Here is a 20,035-nt window from a genome sequence, read left to right on the forward strand (position 1 = left end):
GTTTGGTGTTGGGAGGCCACAACTAAACTCTAAGTTTGGTGTTGAGAGATCTCAACCATACTCTGATCATCTGTGAGGCTCCATGAGAGCTCACTATCAAGCTATTGACATTAAAGAATCGCTTATTGGGAGGCAACCCAATTTTATTTTAATTTTATCTATATTATTTTGTTTTCTTTTAGGTTGATGATCATGTGAAGTCACAAAGACAATTACAAAAATAAAGAAAAAATCAAAAACAGCATTGAAAATAGCACACCCTGGAGGAATGACTTACTGGCGTTTAAACTCCAATAAGGGTAGCAAAATGAGCATTTACACGCACAATCTGGCACCTTTCTGGGCGTTTAAATGCCAGAATAGGGCACCAGATTGGCGTTTAAATGCCAGAACAGGGTAGCAAACTGGCGTTTAAACACCAGAATTGCACTCTAAGGCATTTTGAACTCCCAATTGGAGCAGGGAAGAGAATTCCTTGACCCCTCAGGATCTGTGGACCCCACAGGATCCCCACCAACGTCAACTCACTCTCTCTCCTCTTCACACCTTTTTACAACACTCTTCTCCAAATACCCTTCACCAATCACCTCCATATCTCTTCCCCAACTCCCCTTCACCAATCACTTCCTTAACTCTTTCCTAAAAATCCCCACCCACCTTCAAAATTCAAAACCACTTCCCTCCCAAAGCCACCCAAACCTTTCGGCCACTCACCCCCCTTTTCCCTATAAATACCCCCTTCACTCCTTCATTTACACACATCACAACCACCTTCTTCTACCCTTGGCCGAACCCTATACACCCTCCATCTCCTCCATTTTTTTCTTCTTCTACATCTTTCTTTCTTCTTTTGCTCGGGGACGAGCAAATATTTTAAGTTTGGTGTAGTGAAAGCATTGCTTTTTATTTTTCCATAACCATTTATCACACCTAAGGCCAGAGAAGCCTCTAGAAAAAGGAAAGGGAAGGCAACTGCCTCTACCTCTGAGTCATGGGAGATAGAGAGATTCATCTCAAAGGTCCATCAAGACCACTTCTATGAAGTTGTGGCCAAGAAGAAGGTGATCCCTGAGGTCCCTTTTAGGCTCAAAAAGGGCAAATATCTGGAGATCTGACAAGAGATCCGAAGAAGAGGTTGGGAAGTTCTTGCCAACTCCATTCAACAAGTTGGAATCTTAATGGTTCAAGAGTTCTATGCAAACACATGGATCACTAGGAACCATGATCAAAGTATGAACCCAAACCCAAAGAATTGGCTTACAATGATTCGGGGGAAATACTTAGATTTCAGTCCAGAAAATGTGAGGCTAGCGTTCAACTTGCTAACGATGGAAGAAAACACACGCCACTACACTAGAAGGGTCAATTTTGATCAAAGGTTGGACCAAGTCCTCATGGACATATGTGTAGAAGGAACTCAATGGAAAAGGGACTCAAGAGGCAACCTGGTTTAATTGAGAAGACTGAATCTTAAGCTTGTGGTTAGAGGATGGTTGGAGTTCATCCAACGCTCTATCATTCCCACTAGCAACCGATCTGAGGTAACTGTGGATCGGGCCATCATGATCCATAGTATCATGATTGGAGAGGAAGTAGAAGTTCATGAAATCATACCTCTAAAACTCTACAAGGTGGCTAACAAGTCTTCACCTTTGGTAAGATTAGCCTTTCCTCATCTCATATGTCACATTTGCTATTCAGCTAGGATTGTCATAGAGGGAGACATCCTCATTGAAGAAGACAAGCCCATCTCTAAGAAGAGGATGGAGCAAACTAGAGAGCCCATTCATGGCACTCAACAAGATCATGAGGAAGTCCCTGAGATACCTCAAGGGATGTATTTTCCTCCACACAATTATTGGGAGCAACTCAACACTTCTTTGGAAAGCTTGAGTTACAACATGGACCAATTAAGGGTGGAACACCAAGAGCACTCCATCATTCTCCATGAGATTAGAGAAGATCAAAGAGCTATGAGGGAGGAGCAACAAAGGCAAGGAAGAGATATAGAGGAGCTCAAGAGCACCATTGGTTCTTCAAGAGGAGGAAGACGCCACCCTCACTAAGGTGGACTCATTCCTTAATCTCCTTGTCTATTTATTTTTCTGTTTTCGGCTTTATGCTGTATGTTCTATCTATGTTTGTGTCTTCACTACATGATCATTAATTTCTAGTGTCTATGTCTTAAGGCTATGAATAACTCCATGAATCCTTCACCTCTCTTAAAATGAAAAATGTGCTTAATTACAAAAGAACAAGAAGTACTTGGATTTCAAATTTTATCTTGAAACTAGTTTAATTATTTTGATGTGGTGGCAATACTTTTTGTTCTCTGAATGAATGCTTGAACAGTGCATATTTTTTATCTTGTTGTTTATGAATGTTAAAGTTCTTGGCTCTTGAAAGAATGATGAACAAAGAGAAATGTTATTGATAATCTGAAAAATCATGAAATTGATTCTTGAAGCAAGAAAAAGTAGTGAAAAAGAAAAAAGTAAGTAGCGAAAAAAAATGGCGAAGAAAAAAAAGAGAGAAAAGAAAAAGAAAAAGCAAAGCAGAAAAAGCCAATATTCCTTTAAACCAAAAGGCAAGGGTAAAAAGGATCCAAGGCTTTGAGTATTAATGGATAGGAGGGCCCAAGAAATAAAATCCAGGCCTAAGCGGCTAAATCAAGCTGTCCCTAACCATGTGCTTGTGGCATGCAGGTCCAAGTGAAAAACTTGAGACTGAGTGGTTAAAGTCATGATCCAAAGCAAAAGAGTGTGCTTAAGAACTCTGGACACCTCTAACTGGAGACTTTAGCAAAGCTTAGTCACAATCTGAAAAGGTTCACCCAGTTATATGTCTGTGGCATTTATGTATCCGGTGGTAATACAAGAAAACAAAGTGCTTAGGGTCACGGCCAAGACTCATAAAGTAACTGTGTTCAAGAATCAACATACTGAACTAGGAGAATTAATAACACTATCTAAAATTCTAAGTTCCTATAGATGCCAATCATTCTGAATTTCAAAGGATAAAATGAGATGCAAAAATTGTTTAGAAGCAAAAAGCTACAAGCCTCGCTCATCTAATTAGGACTAAGTTTCATTGATACTGTGGGATTCATTGTATATTCTCTTCTTTTTATCCTATTTTGTTTTCAGTTGCTTGGGAACAAGCAACAATTTAAGTTTGGTGTTGTGATGAGCGGATAATTTATACGCTTTTTGGCATTGTTTTTATATAGTTTTTAGTATGATTTAGTTAGTTTTTAGTATATTTTTATTAGTTTTTAAGCAAAATTCACACTCTGGACTTTACTATGAGTTTGTGTATTTTTCTGTGATTTCAGGTATTTTCTGGCTGAAATTGAGGGACCTAAGCACAAATCTGATTCAGAGGCTGAAAAAAGACTGCTGATGCTGTTGGATTCTGACTTCCCTACACTCGAAGTGGATTTTCTGGAGCTACAGAACTTCAAATGGCGCGCTCTCAACTGCGTTGGAAAGAAGACATCCAGGACTTTCCAGAAATATATAATAGTCCATACTTTGCTCGAGTTTTGACGATGCAAACTGGCGTTCAAACGCCCCTTCTCTGCCCTTTTCTGGTGTCAAAATGCCAGAACTGGCATAAAAGTTGGAGTTAAACGCCCAAACTGGCACCAAAGCTGATGTTTAACTCCAAGTGAAGCCTCCACACATGTAAAGCTCAATGCTCAGCCTAAGCACACACCAGTGGGCCCGGAAGTGGATTTCTGCATCGTTTACCTATTTCTGTAAACCCTAGTAGCTAGTTTCATTATAAATAGGACCTTTTACTATTGTATTTTCATCTTGGAATCTTTGGAACGTTTTTCCTTAGACTTGGGGGCTTGCCTCTCGGCCATGCCTGGACCTTCATCACTTATGTATTTTCAACGGTGGAGTTTTTACACACCAAAGATTAAGGTGTGAAGCTCTGCTGTTGCTCGAGTATTAATGCAATTACTATTATTTTCTATTCAATTCAAGCTTATTCTTGTTCTAAGATATTCACTCGCACTTCAACCTGATGAATGTGATGATCCATGACACTCATCATCATTCTCACCTATGAACGCGTGACTGACAACCACTTCCGTTCTACTTAAGATTGAGCGTGTATCTCTTAGCCTCCATTCTGAAAGATCGGAGTCTTCGTGGTATAAGCTAGAATTATTGGCGGCCATTCCTGAGATCCGAAAAGTCTAAACCTTGTCTATGGTATTCCGAGTAGGATCGGGGAAGGGATGACTGTGACGAGCTTCAAACTCGCGAGTGTTGGGCGTAGTGACAAACGCAAAAGGATCACTGGATTCTATTCCAACATGATCGAGAACTGACAGATGATTAGCCGTGCAGTGACAGCGCATTTGGACCATTTTCACTGAGAGGACCGGAAGTAGCCATTGACAATGGTGATGCCCAACATACAGCTTGCCATGGAAAGGAGTATGAAGGATTGGATGAAGGCAGTAGGAAAGCAGAGATTCAACAGGAACAAAGCATCTCTATGCACTTATCTGAAATTCTCACCAATGAATTACATAAGTATCTCTATCTTTACTTTATGTTTTATTTATCTTTTAATTATCAAAACTCCATAACCATTTGAATCTGCATGACTGAGATTTACAAGATGACCATAGCTTACTTCAAGCCGACAATCTCCGTGGGATCGACCCTTACTCATATAAGGTTTATTACTTGGACGACTCAGTGCACTTGCTGGTTAGTTGTGCGAAGTTGCGAAAAAGAGTTGAGATTACAATTGTGCGTACCAAGTTGTTGGCGCCATTGTGTATCATTAAATATAAGAGTCTTCAACCCTTATTCTTGATCACTTTCAACATCTTTATCATCATTAAAGGTTTGGAGGTCAAGATTCAAACCTAAAAATCGAAGAGATAATAATTAATAAATTAATTAGTATTAAGTAAAAAGTTAACATAAATGAATATTAGTAAACACAAAGTTCATATAAACATTCAATAATTTATATAACCATAAATTTAGAATGCTCTTAAACCTTGTTCCACCACAAAAATGATAAATAATAGCTTAAAATCAGATTATCAACAACACAAAATCAACAATCAACAACACAAAATTAGATTATCAACCATAAAAAAGACAACAAAAATCATACATATATGCGTTGGTAACGTTCATTGCTATGATTCATATGCAACACAAAATAGACACTCACTCTTTGTGACAAGTACAACAAATTAACTCTAGCTAAGGTCAATTAGTCTAAATTTAATTCAATTAACTAACTCTTCATTCTATATGTACACAATTAGACAAAAATCTTCACCATATGTTGGTCCTTTTCTAATATATATTTAACATAAAAAAAACAAGTAATAGATAATTTTAGTTTCCAAACATAATTTGATTTTAAAAAATGAGTAAAGTATCTATTCCTGTATGGATACCTGGAGGGGAGCTCGGCTGCTAGGAGTTGGCGTCGAGTTATTATCTTCGATGCCGATTTATGAGCCATGGGACAATCCGAGCTTTCTGCCTAGGGAGATGTCCAATCGTGCAGAGTATGAACAAGGAAAAGGGGGGAGTGTACCTGCAAAGACACTCCGAAGTGTAAGTCAGTATTGAGAATTCAATGTATGCCTAAACGGAAAGATGTCATACCTCTTATAGGTGGAGTATCATTGGTTGGTTATACATTTGCTAATCGTCCAAATTAAAAGGCAGTTATTAGGTTCTTAATGATGACGTTTTGGTCGAGCGTTATTTTGTTGAACTTGTAACGCATAATGGCCAAGTTGTTACGGAAATTGTCGAGTTATGGTCATAATGCCGACTTACGAGGTCGGATTTGTAACAACCGTATCAGTATCGTTTTTGTCCCCAACATTTGGGGTAACTCTCAAAGTTGTCCCTAACGTTTGAATCGTCCTATTTAAGTCCCTAACGTTTCAAAATTGACTCAATGTTGTCCTGCCGTTAGGAATCTGTTAACGGAATTGACGGCGGGACAAAATTTGAGACGATTTTGAAATGTTAAGAACTTAAATATGACGAACACGTTGGGGACAAAAACGATACATAGAAATAAATTTTAATTTTATCCTTCAATAATATCAGTTGTTTATGGTACATAGTTATTCAATTATTTTTTAATCACATCTAAGTAAATTACACTTAATCACATTAATTTAATTCTAAAGAAATTTATTTTTTTATAATTTTACTCTTAAAAATATTTACTCATCATAAAATGTTTGTAGAATGACTAGTACATAAACTTGTGGAAAAAAAATGATACATATACAATAAAATAATGTGATTCTAGAAATTTTACAAATATTTCATGATAAGTAAAAATCTGTATGAGTAAAATTATAAAAAAAATAAATTTATTTAGAATCAAAGTAATGTGATTAAGTGTAATTTACTTAAATGTGACTAAAAATAATTGAATAACTATGTACCATAAAAGATTGATATTGGTGAAGGATAAAATTAAAATTTATTTCTATGTATCGTTTTTGTCCCCAATATTTTCGTCCTATTTAAGTCCCTAACGGTTCAAAATCGTCTCAATTTTGTCCTGCCGTCAATTCCGTTAACAGATTTCTAACGGCAGGACAACATTGAGTCAATTTTGAAACGTTAGGGACTTAAATAGGACGATTCAAACGTTATGGACAACTTTTGAGACTTACCCCAAAAGTTTAAAACAAAAATGATACTTTACTCTAAAAAAATAAAGATACATAAATACTCCAACCAAAGTTCACTACAAGAAAAACACCCATTCAAGTACACTTGAAAAGTGTAGCCAAAAGTGAAAAAAATGATGCCTTAGGCTACGGCTATGCTTTTTGGGCTACGGCTACGCTTTTTGGAGTGATTCCTATTCGGCCGTTGCCTATTCTCAAAGGCTACGCTTTTCTACACCAAGGGCTACGCTTTTGGCGTTTGGGAATAGGCTACGCTTTTCTCTAACTATAAAGTTATTGGCAACAATATTCATGGCCTGTTAATTTGTGAAAAGTTGAGGGTTTGAGTGGGGTTAATTTCTTTCCAAAACCAAGCCTTCTTTGCGGAGAAAATTTTGTCACAAATTTTGGATAATATAGATACAGTTGAAGTACTCTACAACTTGAGTTATTTTCTCTCCAGATTAGACCACATTAGCTAAGTATTTTGAGCTCTTTTAATGGTTATGTGCAGACAAAGTCAATAAATTCAGTAGTTAAAAGGTTTTCTACAAGGTATGTTGTGCAGCAGAATTACCCAGGAGATTGCAAAAGACTATTTATCAGTCCTGTTAGACATATAACTAATAAAAGCATGAACTCTGAGGAAAAAGCTGCAACTTATACCTTATCCAAAAACAGATCCTTGCAGGACAACGAAATTGACGAATTAAGAAATTCTTCTAAGCATGTATATGTGAGTTTTCAATTCAACTTACAATTCAGCTCACCTTTCTTCTTCCTCTTCTACTTCTTCTCTACTCCTTGTCTTCTTTTCATTCTTTACATTCTTCACACCATTTCTATTTCTGGCTAACCAAGAAACCGTTCAAACTGTAAGAACTCTGTTAGAAACAGGAAGCTGAAAACAGGAAGCTGAAAACAGAGAAACAAAAGCCAACTTATTCATTGAGAAATCACAGAAACAAAAGCTTATTAACGCTGCATTTGGATTCAGTCTCAGAAACAAAAATACAGAGAAAATAGACAAGCTGTATATTGAATCACAGTTCACAAACCCTAAAATACCACACATCTTCATCAATAACAGCATGCATGTTATCAAATTACAGTTCACAGACCCATATTTCAGAGATTAAAAGCCCCAAATTAAAACCCCTAAAATAGGAACCCTAAGCCACTGATCAATTTCAGAAGCAAATAGAAATCAATACATACCTATTCAATGATGTGAGCACAGCGAAGACGATGATGAGAAGCACGGAGATGATGATGGTGAGAGCGGCGCAGTGACGATGGTGACGGTCGCACACCGACGATGGTGAGGGCCGCACAGCGACGATCAGTGCAAGCGATGGCGAAGAGGAGATGACGACGGTCACTGTGGAGAGTAGAGCAGGTGAGTCGTGAGTGGGAGGCGATGACTCTCAACGGCGACAGTGAGAGGGTTTCCGCTTGTAGTGAGGCGGTCAATGGCGAGACTGAGAGGGTGAATGGCGAGACCGAGAGTGAGAGGGTCAATGGCGAGCTATCGAGACCGAGAGTGGGGGGCGACGATGGTTAGCTATCGAGACCGAGAGTGAGAGGGTGCTATGGAGGGTTTGTTGCTCGAGGATGAAGGTGACTGAGACTCAGAAGTTTAATTTCCTTATTTTTAATTTACTAAGTGTTAATAAGGTCTTTCAGGAAAAACAAGGAAAAAAATTACTAAGTGTTAAAGTTTTTGGCTCTAGAGACATTAGGCATCACTTTTGAAACGCACCCAAAACTTAACAAATAGGCTACCCTTTAAAAGCGTCTCCTTTGATATGAAAAGTGAACCTATAGATATCAACCTATGGCTACGCTTTTTAAGTGATATCTTTAATACCTAAGGCTACGCTTTTTAAATGATGCTGCATTTGTGTATCCTTTTCTCTTATAAAAAGGCAACACAGAGAAAAGCGTAGCCTATTCTATGAATAGGCTACGCTTTTCAAATGTAGCCTAAAAAAATGTGGCTGAATGGGTATTTTTCTTGTAGTGGTTTATAGGCTTACACACATAAATTAGGCCGATTCTTATTAGCTAATAAGAAAACTTACGGTTATTACTCAAACAAATTGCAAAGCTCATACTTTAAAGAAGTACATAAATTCACTCAACTTAGCAAATGTTAATTTCACACATCAGAGAGGCCCTTGGCATGGCCAACAATTTCCTTAGGACATCATTCTTTGTATTGTCATCTAGGAATTTTTTAAGATCAATAATTATTGTACTCAAAAGAAGTCCTCTTTCAACAATTACATAATATTAATGAATCAGAAAGGCATGAAGTTTACATGTTTTAACATAAAATATAAATTATAAAATTAACTCAAAGAAAAAAAATCTGGAGAAGGCAAGAAGCACAGCAGCAAGCCAGTAAGCTGTAAGTAGTGTGTGAGAGAGGAGTACTTACTGCTTACCAGTGAGACGGCGACAGAGGAAGGAGGGATCGAAGACTGCAAATCGGAGAGATGAACGGTGAGGAGAGTGACAACAACGAGAGAAGTAGGAGCGACGTGAGTTCAGTCAGGAAGAGCGGCGATGGAGGAAGGAGGGACCAAAGACTACAAATCGGAGAGATGAGCGACGAGGAGGGTGACGACAACAAGAGAAGTGGGAGCGACGTGATCAACAAGGGAGAGCGGTGACGTGAGCGACTGAGTGATGGCAGTGACGTGAACAACTGAGCAACGGCGGCGGTGAGCGAGGTGAACAGAGGCGGCTGGGTTTGTTGGAGACAGAAGGGTTGGCTGCGCGGTGAGGATTTTTTGGGTAAGTGGGTATGAGGGAGGGGAGTAGGCAACCCTAATTTCTAAAAGAGGTATACATATATACATATATATATATATATATATATATATATATATATATATATATATATATATGCTCTTTGGGGCGGGTTCACCTTGAACCCGACCTTCCCCGATCAATCGAATCCGCCCTCGCTTCGGGTCGGGTTTAAACCCGCCCCTGATCGGATAGGGGCAGGTTAGGTACCCGCGGGTTCGAGTACTCCTACCACCCCTAGCGTTGAGCGCGGTCGGCGGCGGAGGTTCTGGCTCGCCTAGAACGGTAGAGCGGCGGCAATGGGAGGGGGCAGAGAAGGAAGGTGGAGGCAGTGATGAGAGAGAGAGAAAGAGAGAGAGAGAGAGAGAGAAAGGGTGGTGATGAAGAGAGAGGAGGAGAATTCGAAACGGGGGAGACGACAATTCACGCTTTCATTTAGGGCACGATTACCATCGGATGTACTGTCGAAAAAATCCAATGGTAACATTTTCCGTGTTCCCAAAATCGCAACGTTTCACTAAACAAGGTTACCATTGGATTTACCGACCGGTAAATCCGACGGTAGTAGAGCACGCCATAATTTCTTTTTTTTCGTCAAATATTACCGTCGACGTAACTGTCGGAACATCAATTCCAACGATCATATTTTACGGTTACGAATTTATAGCCAAACCCGATGATAAAGAAGTCGCTAACGTCCGATGCTAAATCCGACGATACTCAACATTTTTCTTGTAGTGAAAAATAACTTTTATTTTCCAATAAAATATAAAACAAATATTTGTTTTAAAATATAAAAATCCTTTAATCTTATCACAAAATAAAAGAAATGATTTTTTTAGTTTCGTCATAAATTATATCAATCTTCTATCTATTTGTTAAAACATTTCGAAGGTTAATTCTCGAAGGTCATTTAAAATAAAAAATTATTTAAAAATTAACTAATATTAATTAAAAAAATTAACCTTTTAATTATACTCATAATTTTAATTAAAATTATTTATAATTTTGTAAGGACCAAAATATATTAAGAGTTAATTTTTTCAAGTGTAAAAAATAAAATAAGTTTATTAGTGTTGATTCAAGAAAAGGAAAGGAAGCCAGCAAAATTTGATGGAAATAAAATTAGGATATACTTTGATTAGAATTCATAAAATTATTTATAGAATGGTCATTTATAAAAGGCTAATTTTATGGTGCCTATGAGTTGGTGTCTAAATTTAACTTAACTTGTTTGTTATAGTACATTTTTAATAAATAGATACCACTTTTTACACACCATAACATTCACCTTTATAAAATACCTTCGATAACAACTACCAGAAGAAGTTGCTTGAAATCATTAATAGCAGGTTTATACTTGTTCCAATAAATTCTGACTATTCCTTCTAATTAATTTGAAAGAGTAGCTTCGGAATTGTTGTAAGCCCCAGCAACGAGATCTTCACATTCAGGCATATACTTGTTCCAAAACCAGTGAGACTTCCAAACATAATTCATTTCTTCAACAGGGACGTTCTTAGTCTCAGGTAACAAGAAGGCAATAAAAATGGTCATGACGAGCACCCAAGCAGCAAAGAAGAAAAAGAGACCAAACTTGAAATGGCAAAGCAAGCTAAGAAATATTTGAGCAATGCCAAAGGTAAAGAACATGTTGATTGCCACATTAATAGCTTGGCCTGCTGGTCGAACTTCAAGAGAACATATTTCGCTTGGTACCAACCAACCTAGTGGCCCCCATGACCATGCAAATGCTGCCACATATAAACAAATAAACAACAACAGGATGTCTGCTTCTCCTTTGTTAAATGATCCTTCACCATTCAATCCAAACTTCATGCCGATCATGATTCCAACCACAATCTACAGTCCATGCATGCAATAATACTCTTGCTTAGTCTCGTCATGCATACAAATTTTGATATAAATTTATTTGTATTTGAGTGGAAACTCAGGTACAATTAAGTTTACGTGAAGTTAATAATTGAGAGTTGTTAATAACTCTCAGTCATTAGTTTCACGTGAAATTAACTGCACCTAAATTTTCATCTTTTACCTGAGAAACAAGCATCTGAGCGCCACCTTCAAGAAACAATAGCCTTCTTCCAAATTTGTCTACACAGAAAACAGAGACAAGTGTAGCAAGAACATTAACACCTCCTGTGATAACTGCAGACATGAGGGAGGCATCATTGCCAAAGCCCAAAATGGTAAAAAGCACTGGAGCATAAAACATGATGACATTAATTCCGGTGAGTTGTTGGAAGAAGGGAATGAAAGAGCAGAAAGTGAGTTGTGGCCTATATTTGCGTCGTGTAATGTTCTTCCATGGATTTTCCACCTTACTAGCCGCCTCACTTGCATCAACAAGATCTTGATATTCCTCATCAACATTGTTGGTGCCACGAATTTTCTGCAACATTGTCTTGGCTTTTACATGTTGCCCTCTTTCGATCAAAGAGTTTGGTGTTTCCTCTAAGAAAAGAGACCCTACACACAGCAAAACTGCTGGCACAGCTCCAACTCCCAAAGATACTCTCCACCCATTTTGGTGCTTCGAGGTTGCATAGTTGATAAGGTTTGCACCTAGGATTCCAATTGTGATCATCATTTGAAATCCAATGTTGAGTGCTCCTCTAATTTTAGCCGGAGCCATCTCAGACAAGTAAATCGGCACAGACTATTTTAACAAACAATTATTAGTCTTAAAGAACTAACTATTATTAATGCATGTGGATTAATGATGTCATTTCTCACCTGATTACAATATCCAACACCAAAACCTAGAAATATTCGACCGATGATAAGCATTTCAACGTTAATTGCAAAGCCATTCAACAGTGCTCCAAGAAGGAAAAATAAGCCACCCAAAAACATGGATGGTTTGCGTCCAAACAATCTTGAGGTTGTGGCAGCAAAAAAAGAAGCTATTAATGCTGCAAGATACAGAGAGGAGGTGAATAATGTCAATAGCTGGTTGTCAAACTTGCAATATTGATTGGTACTGGAATCATCCAGCATTTGTTGATATACAACTGGAAAGAATTTAACCAAGAATGGTTCCATAGATGTGACTCCTCCCGTGATACCAAGATCATATCCAAAGAGAAGGCCTCCCATAGCAGCAACGAAACATGTAATTAACACGAATGCTGTCACCTTTCCCTCGTATTGTCGTCTACCACTTTCAATATAGGCACCTCCTGCCATCTTGATATGATTGTTTTTTTTTATTTATATTTATGTCTAGCCTTAACTTGCTACAAGAAAACACCACTGATCTTCTACTAATTAATTATGTTTTAGCTTTTTTTTTATACTATCTTTTTTCTTCAATTTATCTATCTCACTGTTGTAGTGATGATAATAATTAATCGATAAACTATTCTTTAATTTATAGGATATTATATTCACTAAAAGATTTCTTTAAATTTCTATCTCTTTCCTTTTTTGGCCCTCCCACCTCAATGACACCAAATATGCTCTATTCATACTTGGAATACAAAATTTTTGTTATTGTGTATCTGTCAACAACCAAACATGTTTTATCCCTCTGTATATCTATTTTCAGTATTTTAAGACACAAACCAAACACACTATAATAATAATAATAACAAAGTGAATTATCCTCTACCAACTCCTAAGCAATATTATACACTACCTCCAATAATACGAATTTAGCTTGTGCAAGTAAATCATTGTTGTATTCTTTTTTTTTTTCACAAAGGATTTTGAATCTCTTACAAAATAAACTAAACTAAACCAACAAAAGAAAAAATCAAGGGAAACTTTTGTTTTTTTGGGAAAAAAGGCGAGATCCCATATCCAAATTCAATGAACATTGTTGGAAGTTGGCCTAAAATTCAAAACACGTTTCGATAAATCTCACTACAAAAGTTGACAAGTCGAAATATTTAGTCTCTCCACTCTCCAGTACCGAAATCCATCCTTTGAGCTCTAGTTGTCTCCTGTTTTAGCAAATTAAAGCATGTGATTTGTCTAGATTAACATGTTGACCTAAATCAATTGCACTGACAACAATAATAGGATACATTAAAAAAATGTGTTGCTTATTAGTTGTCACGAATAAAGATCCATGCAAACTCATCAAGTTTCGGAACTTCAATGTCAAAAACAAATTAAGGCCACAATGTTAGAATATTATCTCAATGCGGAAAGGTGCCTTTGCAGAAGTCACACTACAACACACACTGTAGATAGCAATTCATTTTTATGTTAACTCAATAATAATAAGATTAGACTTTAAGTTTAAAAAAATATATTTTAAATAACTAGCTTTGCACTTTCTATTTTCTTTCCTTCAATGACTGATGATGTCTTTTTTTAATTAACAATGGAGCTAAATAAGCCCAAACAAAGACAAAACTAAGAAGCAACTATCCTCAAATGGCACGTGCCAATCGCATCAGAATGAAAGCAAAGCGAAATACATGAAGGTAAGGTAAAGAAAACATGACAACTAACCATCAAGCTATGCCCAAAGTTAGCAAGTCCATCCGCACACGAATTCGCCTCACGGTACTGGTGATTCAAATTCCAATTACATAATTTGCCACACCTATCCTTGATAGCCAAGACAATGGCCTTTAAAGAATGACATTCAATCCCTTCCTGGGAACACAGTTTCACTGCAGCCAAAGAATCCACCTCAATATGAAGGCTTTCCAATCCAAGAGTTAAAACTAAGTCAACACCCAGGAAGACACCCCAAAGCTCCGCTACTGTAATAGTTCCATAAGCTAAATTGGCACTAAAACAAGCAATAAAATTTTCATTGCTATCCCTAATAATGCCTCCACAAGCAGCTCTCCCATTCTGCAGGACATATCCATCAGTGTTTAATTTAAAGAAAGGCGAATTAGGTGGCATCCGCTTAACTTGCTTATCAATGAAAGTACCCACTTTCTTCTTTACATTGCCAACAGTAGTATACGCATGTTGAACATCATTGGCAAGATGAATAGCAAGAGTAGCTAACTTTCCTTCTTCTAGAACCTCAATGGCATAAAAAATAACCTTATTGCGCCGGTACCATAGCAAATCCATCGTGGTAGCAAAAAAAAGAGGCCACGCACGGCCTTTAGAAGGAGTATTGGGAGATAAATTATCCAACAACTAGATCAAAAGAGGAGTGTCGAATAAGTTATCGGTCACCAAATTGTTGTCAATGCTCATCCATGTTCTTCTTGCAACTTCACAATCGCGGAGGATATGGAGCAAAGACTCAGAAAATTTATGATAGACACCACATTGATCATCCGATGTCATGTGTCGTTTACAACGCTGCTCATTGGTAAGAAGAGCCTCATTTGCAACAAGCCAGCAGAACGTGCGCAACCACTGTGGGGCCTCGAGCTTCCAAATTTGACGGAACAGAGATGACCTATCCTCTTCTGCATTGCTAAAAAATAAGGCACCAACTAACTTCATTAAAAACTGGCCATTAGATGTAGGGAGCCAGGCCAAACTATCTTCCTCAAAACCTGGTTCTGGAGGCTTAATGGTAGCAATAACCAGGAGCCAATCCTCACCCAAAATCAAGGAAATCCGTTCATAATCCCATCTACCATCAATAGCATAATCACATACATGTTCATCAAGCATGTCCTCAATAACCTCCGAGTGAACAAAATCTACGAGATTGTGAATACCCGGTATCTAATGATCCGACAAAAAATTCATAATATTCCCTGCACCCACCCTCCAAATCAAATTATTTTGAAATATCTTCTAAATGCTTTGAATTCCTTGCCAAATATTAGAACTTGATTGATGCTTCTTAAAGGAAGGAAGAGGATCCTCCCCATAGCCATATTTGCTCCGGATCACTTTTTACCCATAATTTCTCCTTATTCTGGACAAGCTTCCACGCCAGTTTCATTAAATTGGCATTATTTGTCACTTTTGCTGGTCAAAAACCGATACCCCTTTGGTTATTTGGGAGGCATAGTTTATCCCAACTAAGCAAATGTGGCTTTCACTCCAAATCAACACCATCCCAGACAAAATTTTTACAAACACTATCAATTTTATCACAAATACTCATAGGAAGCTTCATTGTTTGCATAACATAAAAAGAAATAGTCACCAAAGTAGATTGGGCTAGAGTTACTCTACCGGCTAGAGAAAGGCTCCGGAATTTTCAAGAGTTCAGTCGATTCGACATTCTATCAATGATAAATTGAAAATCTTCCTTTCGAGCTCTACCATGAAGAAGAGGAACACCCAGATACTTACCCAAGTTATTCGTAAGTCTCAAACTAAGAGCATCACTTAACCTATGTTTTCTTTTGAAACTCATATTATTTGAAAAGAAAACACAAGACTTAGCAAAATTCACCTTTTGACCTGAATATCGGCAAAAAAGATCCAAGATACCACGCACAACTTCTACTTGATCCATAGTTGCTTTTCCAAAAAGAACAATGTCATCTGCAAAAAAGAGGTGGAAGAGTTGTGGACCTCCCCTGCTAAGCTTAATAGGCTCCCAAATTCTATTATTCACTGCTACCAAAATTATTTGAGACAGGCGTTCTATGCATAAAACGAAAAGATATGGAGAAATTGGATCACCCTGACAGATTCCTCTACTCGGGGTGAAAGAGACTGAAGGTGACCCATTCCAAAGAACCTGCATCTCCGCTGACGAGTAACAGTGAAAGATCAAATTAGCTAGATTGTTGGGAATGTTGGCCTCCAGTAGAGTAATTATGATAAATTGCCATTTCAATCGATCATATGCTTTTTCAAGATTGATTTTAATGGCCATGAATTCACCCTCACCCTTTTTATTTCTCATAGTGTGGAGGACCTCTTGTGCCACCAAAATATTGTCCGCACTTTGTCTGCCTAGAATGAAACTGCATTGAGCAGGGCTAATAAGTTTGGACATGATTTCCTTCAGTCGTTGAGACACAATCTTGGTAACGAGCTTGTATGATACATTACACAAATCAATTGGCCTGAAATGCCCTATGGTCTTAGGATTATCAATCTTTGGGATAAGGGAAATATAAGTATTATTCATTACTTTAATCTGTTGATAATCTTGGAAGACCCTTTTAACCCAACTGATTAGAGAATCTTTAACAGAAGACCAATTTCTTTGATAAAATATCAGAGGCAAACCATCAGGACCTGGAGCTTTCTAGGCCCCCATTGTGAAGAGGGAAGTTCTAATCTCATCAACTGTCACCTCCTTAGTCAACATTGTTATATCCTCCTTAGAAATCGTTGGAAACAAACCCGAAGCTTCCAATCTCTCATACCCGGAATCTTTCGTATAAAGGTTCTGAAAAAAATTAAGGCTATGATTTTGCAACTACTGATCTTGCTCAATCCAAACACCTGCTTGGTCTTTCAGCATACTTACTCTATTTCGTCTCTTTCTTGAAGTGGCTACACCATGAAAATAGAAGGTGTTCCTGTCTCCATAATTTAACCACGTACATCTTGAACATTGCTTCCAGTATATTTCTTTTTGAATGAGCAAATCTTCTAATTGAAGATCTTCAAGGAAAGGAATCGGCTCAAAAGAAAGATTTGCAGAAAATACCATTAAGCCTGGCTAAAATGCGAGATTTTCTCTTTGCAATATTATCAAATACTTCATTATTTCAAAATTTTGCAACGGACATGAAAGATGAAATATTATCCTCCAGCAAGTTATTAGTACACCAATTATTAATCAATAGCGCATGAAAATCCTTATGAACAAGCCAAGGAGCTTAGAAACAGAAAGGTCTAACGAAGGAATTACCATGATAATCCAAGTTAAGTAGGATGGGCACATGGTCGGATTTCAGCTTCGGCAGGTGCTTCACCAGGGCCTACGAGAACGCAGAGACCATGAGTTATTTGCCACATACCTGTCCAGTCTCCTCCGGATGGTCCCCCGGCTGCCAAGTAAAGGGTTCCCCTTGGAACCTAATATCGTGCAATTCGGAATCAAGAAGACAGGCGGCAAAATGGTGATGATCTCCGGATAAGTTGGAAACCCCCCCCCCAGTGTCTGCACTTGTAAGCACACAATTAAAGTCGCCACCCACACACCAATCGTCCTGAATGAGACCTGCCAATCTTCAAATATTAGACCAAAGATCTGCCGCGGAGCAATATTGGGAGATCCATAGACAACAGTTAGAAACCAAGGAAGCTCGTATTGACAAGCTATCCTCAGGTGGACAAATTGCCTATGCGATTCCAGAACCTCAATACACCAAAATGTATCATTCCACAACACCTAAATACCTCCAGAGAAGCCAACACCTTCCACAAGATGCCAAGAAGAGAAACCAAACTTTCAAGCAATGTTTGTTGCCTTTGTTCCAGAGATACGAGTCTCCAGTAAACAGAGTATATTAGAGTGATAACAACCACATAAATCCTTAACCAACCTGGGAAAACCTTTAGATCATACACCTTTGTAGTTCTATGTTATTATATTCATAATAAATAACAATAACGGAAGAAGGCAGAAAACACAGTAAGAAAATATTGAAATCAGCTATTACATAGGAGTGGGATCATCCACCCCATACCTGTTGAAGCTTGCTCCACCATGGGAGAAATTGAGACAGAAACCACAGGAGAGTTTGCATCAACCATTGCTCCGGGGTCCGGTGGATTTGACGTTGTACCCACGTCTCCCATATTGCGATTTACTTTATTTGCAGCCCTGGTATCCTCCTTCGAAGGAAGATATGTTTGAACATAGGGAAGCCCTTCCAAGCCCAGCTTGTCACCTCCAGTCATGAATTGTGCCTGTCTAATCAATTTAATTGAGTGCCAATAATCATCTTCCTTCCGATTTTTTGCTGCAGGACTAGGTGAGGAGTCTACTTCTTTCCCCTTATTCACCGTTACTTCAAAACTTTGACTCTCTTCTTCCTTCCTCTCCATTCGCATTTTTGATACCCCTTTGCTCTGGATAGCAAACGGATTAGACTTGAGAATGGAAAGAGTCTTCCCAGTTTGGGTTTTCTTACTTCTTCCCTCCTGAGACGGAAGTTTTAATTTCTCCTTCTTTCCTTCAAAATGTTTGGGCGTGTGAGTTGAGGCTATGTTGCCCAAATAAAGAGTTATTAGGTCTTTGGGTTCCTCATTGATCAACAAGTTGAAACGTGAGCCCAGTTGAACTTGCACTTTGGGCCCTGGCCCACTTCCTTACTTAGGGCGAACTCCTCTATGTTGGTTCTTGCTCACAAGCATCTAAGGCCCAAAAGAAGTGGTTTGATTTCCAACATTCTCATCAACCCTCCCCGTTGACTTCGCTTGCACCTGTCACAATCCCCCTTTCTTCGGGAACCACTTCCGAATTATTCAGAGCCAGATTAGGTGCATCCAAACCTTCCCCATTTGCTTTAACCATGGGAATGGTCTCCGTCATTGCCTCTTGCGGATGCATCTTGGCGTTCGTGACTCCTCCATCAGGAAATTCCTCCCTTCTATGACCATACCTTCCGCACCCAAAACATATCAAATGCAAGCTCTCATACTCTATCCTAAACTCTCGGCCTAATACTTCAATGGCCAAAACAAGTTTATGCCGTAAGTCAATCTCAACGCATAGCCGCACAAATTTTCCCCTCAAGTGAATTGACGTGGTTTGGTCAATTTTGAGCATAGAACCTATCTTTCCCTTTACTCTCCACAAGAACGGTTGAGTGTATAATTCCACAGGTAAATCTAGAATCTACACCCATATTGCAATTCTTTGAAAATCATTAGCATAAGGGTTAAAGAATGGTCTCCATCTCTGTACCAAGAGATAATGGTCAGCAGCTTGCCAAGGGCCTTCAAACAGAGCGTGTCAATAATCTTCCTTGTCTAGGAATCGAACTAGGAAAAAATCCCCAGTTAAGTCAATGACTTTGACTTCACCTTTCCTTGCCCATACCCGTTAAATGCAAGCATCCATAGCACGGAACCCCAAGCTTTTCCCCAGAAGTTTGACGATTAGGAAAAACTTCCAAGGCTTGCACCATGTATCGTATTCTTCCAGGGACACTTCAAGTATAGGTTTTGGATTGAAGGGGGCTGCTTCCTCCGTGGTTAATTCCACAACCTCATCCAGAGAATAATCCTCAGCCACCAATTGAACAATCTCTGCTGGAGATAAATCCATCTCGGCTCCCCCTAACATCATACTATCCTTATAAGAATAGCTCCTCGTCGTTCCTGAAGCTACCATACCCGTCAGTACAGAATCCGATTTACTCCTCTGCACGGGAGGAGGTTGGCTCTACCGTTCACCAACATTATCCATCACCATCGTAGTGACACCTTCTTGTTGCATGGTACCTCCTCTGCTTCTGGCAGAATTTCATCCCCGTTGGGTTTAGCTTTCTTGACACTTCTTTGTATTTAGTCCTTTTCTAGAGAAGATTTTTCCTCTGCTGCCGCCTTAGGGTTTAGAGAGCGTTCCATTTCTAATCTATTATCTTTGTTGATATTGACTGAGGATGTCTTTGAGGTTAGAAGCAAATTATCGGTGTTGTCAACATC

General features: G+C 38.5%; 1 protein-coding gene across 4 annotated transcripts; it reads right to left on the reverse strand.

Moving 5' to 3' along the window:
* Positions 1–10,682: 10,682 nt before the first annotated feature.
* Positions 10,683–20,030, reverse strand: LOC112697109 (sugar transport protein 10). Of its 4 annotated transcripts, none has more exons than XR_011862530.1 (4): positions 18,070–20,030; positions 17,780–17,925; positions 17,289–17,600; positions 13,191–13,476 (listed from the first exon to the last, which is right to left on the reverse strand). XR_011862530.1 is itself a non-coding variant. In XM_072197374.1 (3 exons), the coding sequence occupies exons 1-3, from the start codon at positions 18,434–18,436 to the stop codon at positions 10,901–10,903; spliced, it is 897 nt and encodes a 298-aa protein (XP_072053475.1). In that variant the 5' UTR covers positions 18,437–20,030; the 3' UTR covers positions 10,683–10,900. The 4 variants fall into 4 exon arrangements, 2 of the variants coding, with proteins under 2 accessions (XP_072053475.1, XP_072053476.1); XR_011862531.1 differs by lacking the exon at positions 13,191–13,476 and adding an exon at positions 16,902–17,038; XM_072197374.1 differs by lacking the exons at positions 13,191–13,476; positions 17,289–17,600; positions 17,780–17,925 and adding exons at positions 10,683–11,371; positions 11,565–11,623.
* Positions 20,031–20,035: the final 5 nt, after the last annotated feature.

The sequence above is a fragment of the Arachis hypogaea genome, chromosome 6 (genome assembly GCF_003086295.3).
Source record: "Arachis hypogaea cultivar Tifrunner chromosome 6, arahy.Tifrunner.gnm2.J5K5, whole genome shotgun sequence".
In the NCBI taxonomy this organism is placed as follows: Eukaryota; Viridiplantae; Streptophyta; class Magnoliopsida; order Fabales; family Fabaceae; genus Arachis; species Arachis hypogaea.

What these genes read in the sequence shown, in the direction of transcription:
- LOC112697109 (XM_072197374.1), bottom strand. Translation starts at nt 18,436, where the DNA reads ATGCGAATGGAGAGGAAGGAAGAAGAGAGTCAAAGTTTTGAAGTAACG. An exon ending in GGTGGAGCAAGCTTCAACAG is followed by an intron (nt 11,624 to 18,069) that starts GTATGGGGTGGA and finishes TTTTCTGTGTAG; the next exon opens with ACAAATTTGGAAGAAGGCTA. An exon ending in CTCAGATGCTTGTTTCTCAG is followed by an intron (nt 11,372 to 11,564) that starts GTAAAAGATGAA and finishes CATGGACTGTAG; the next exon opens with ATTGTGGTTGGAATCATGAT.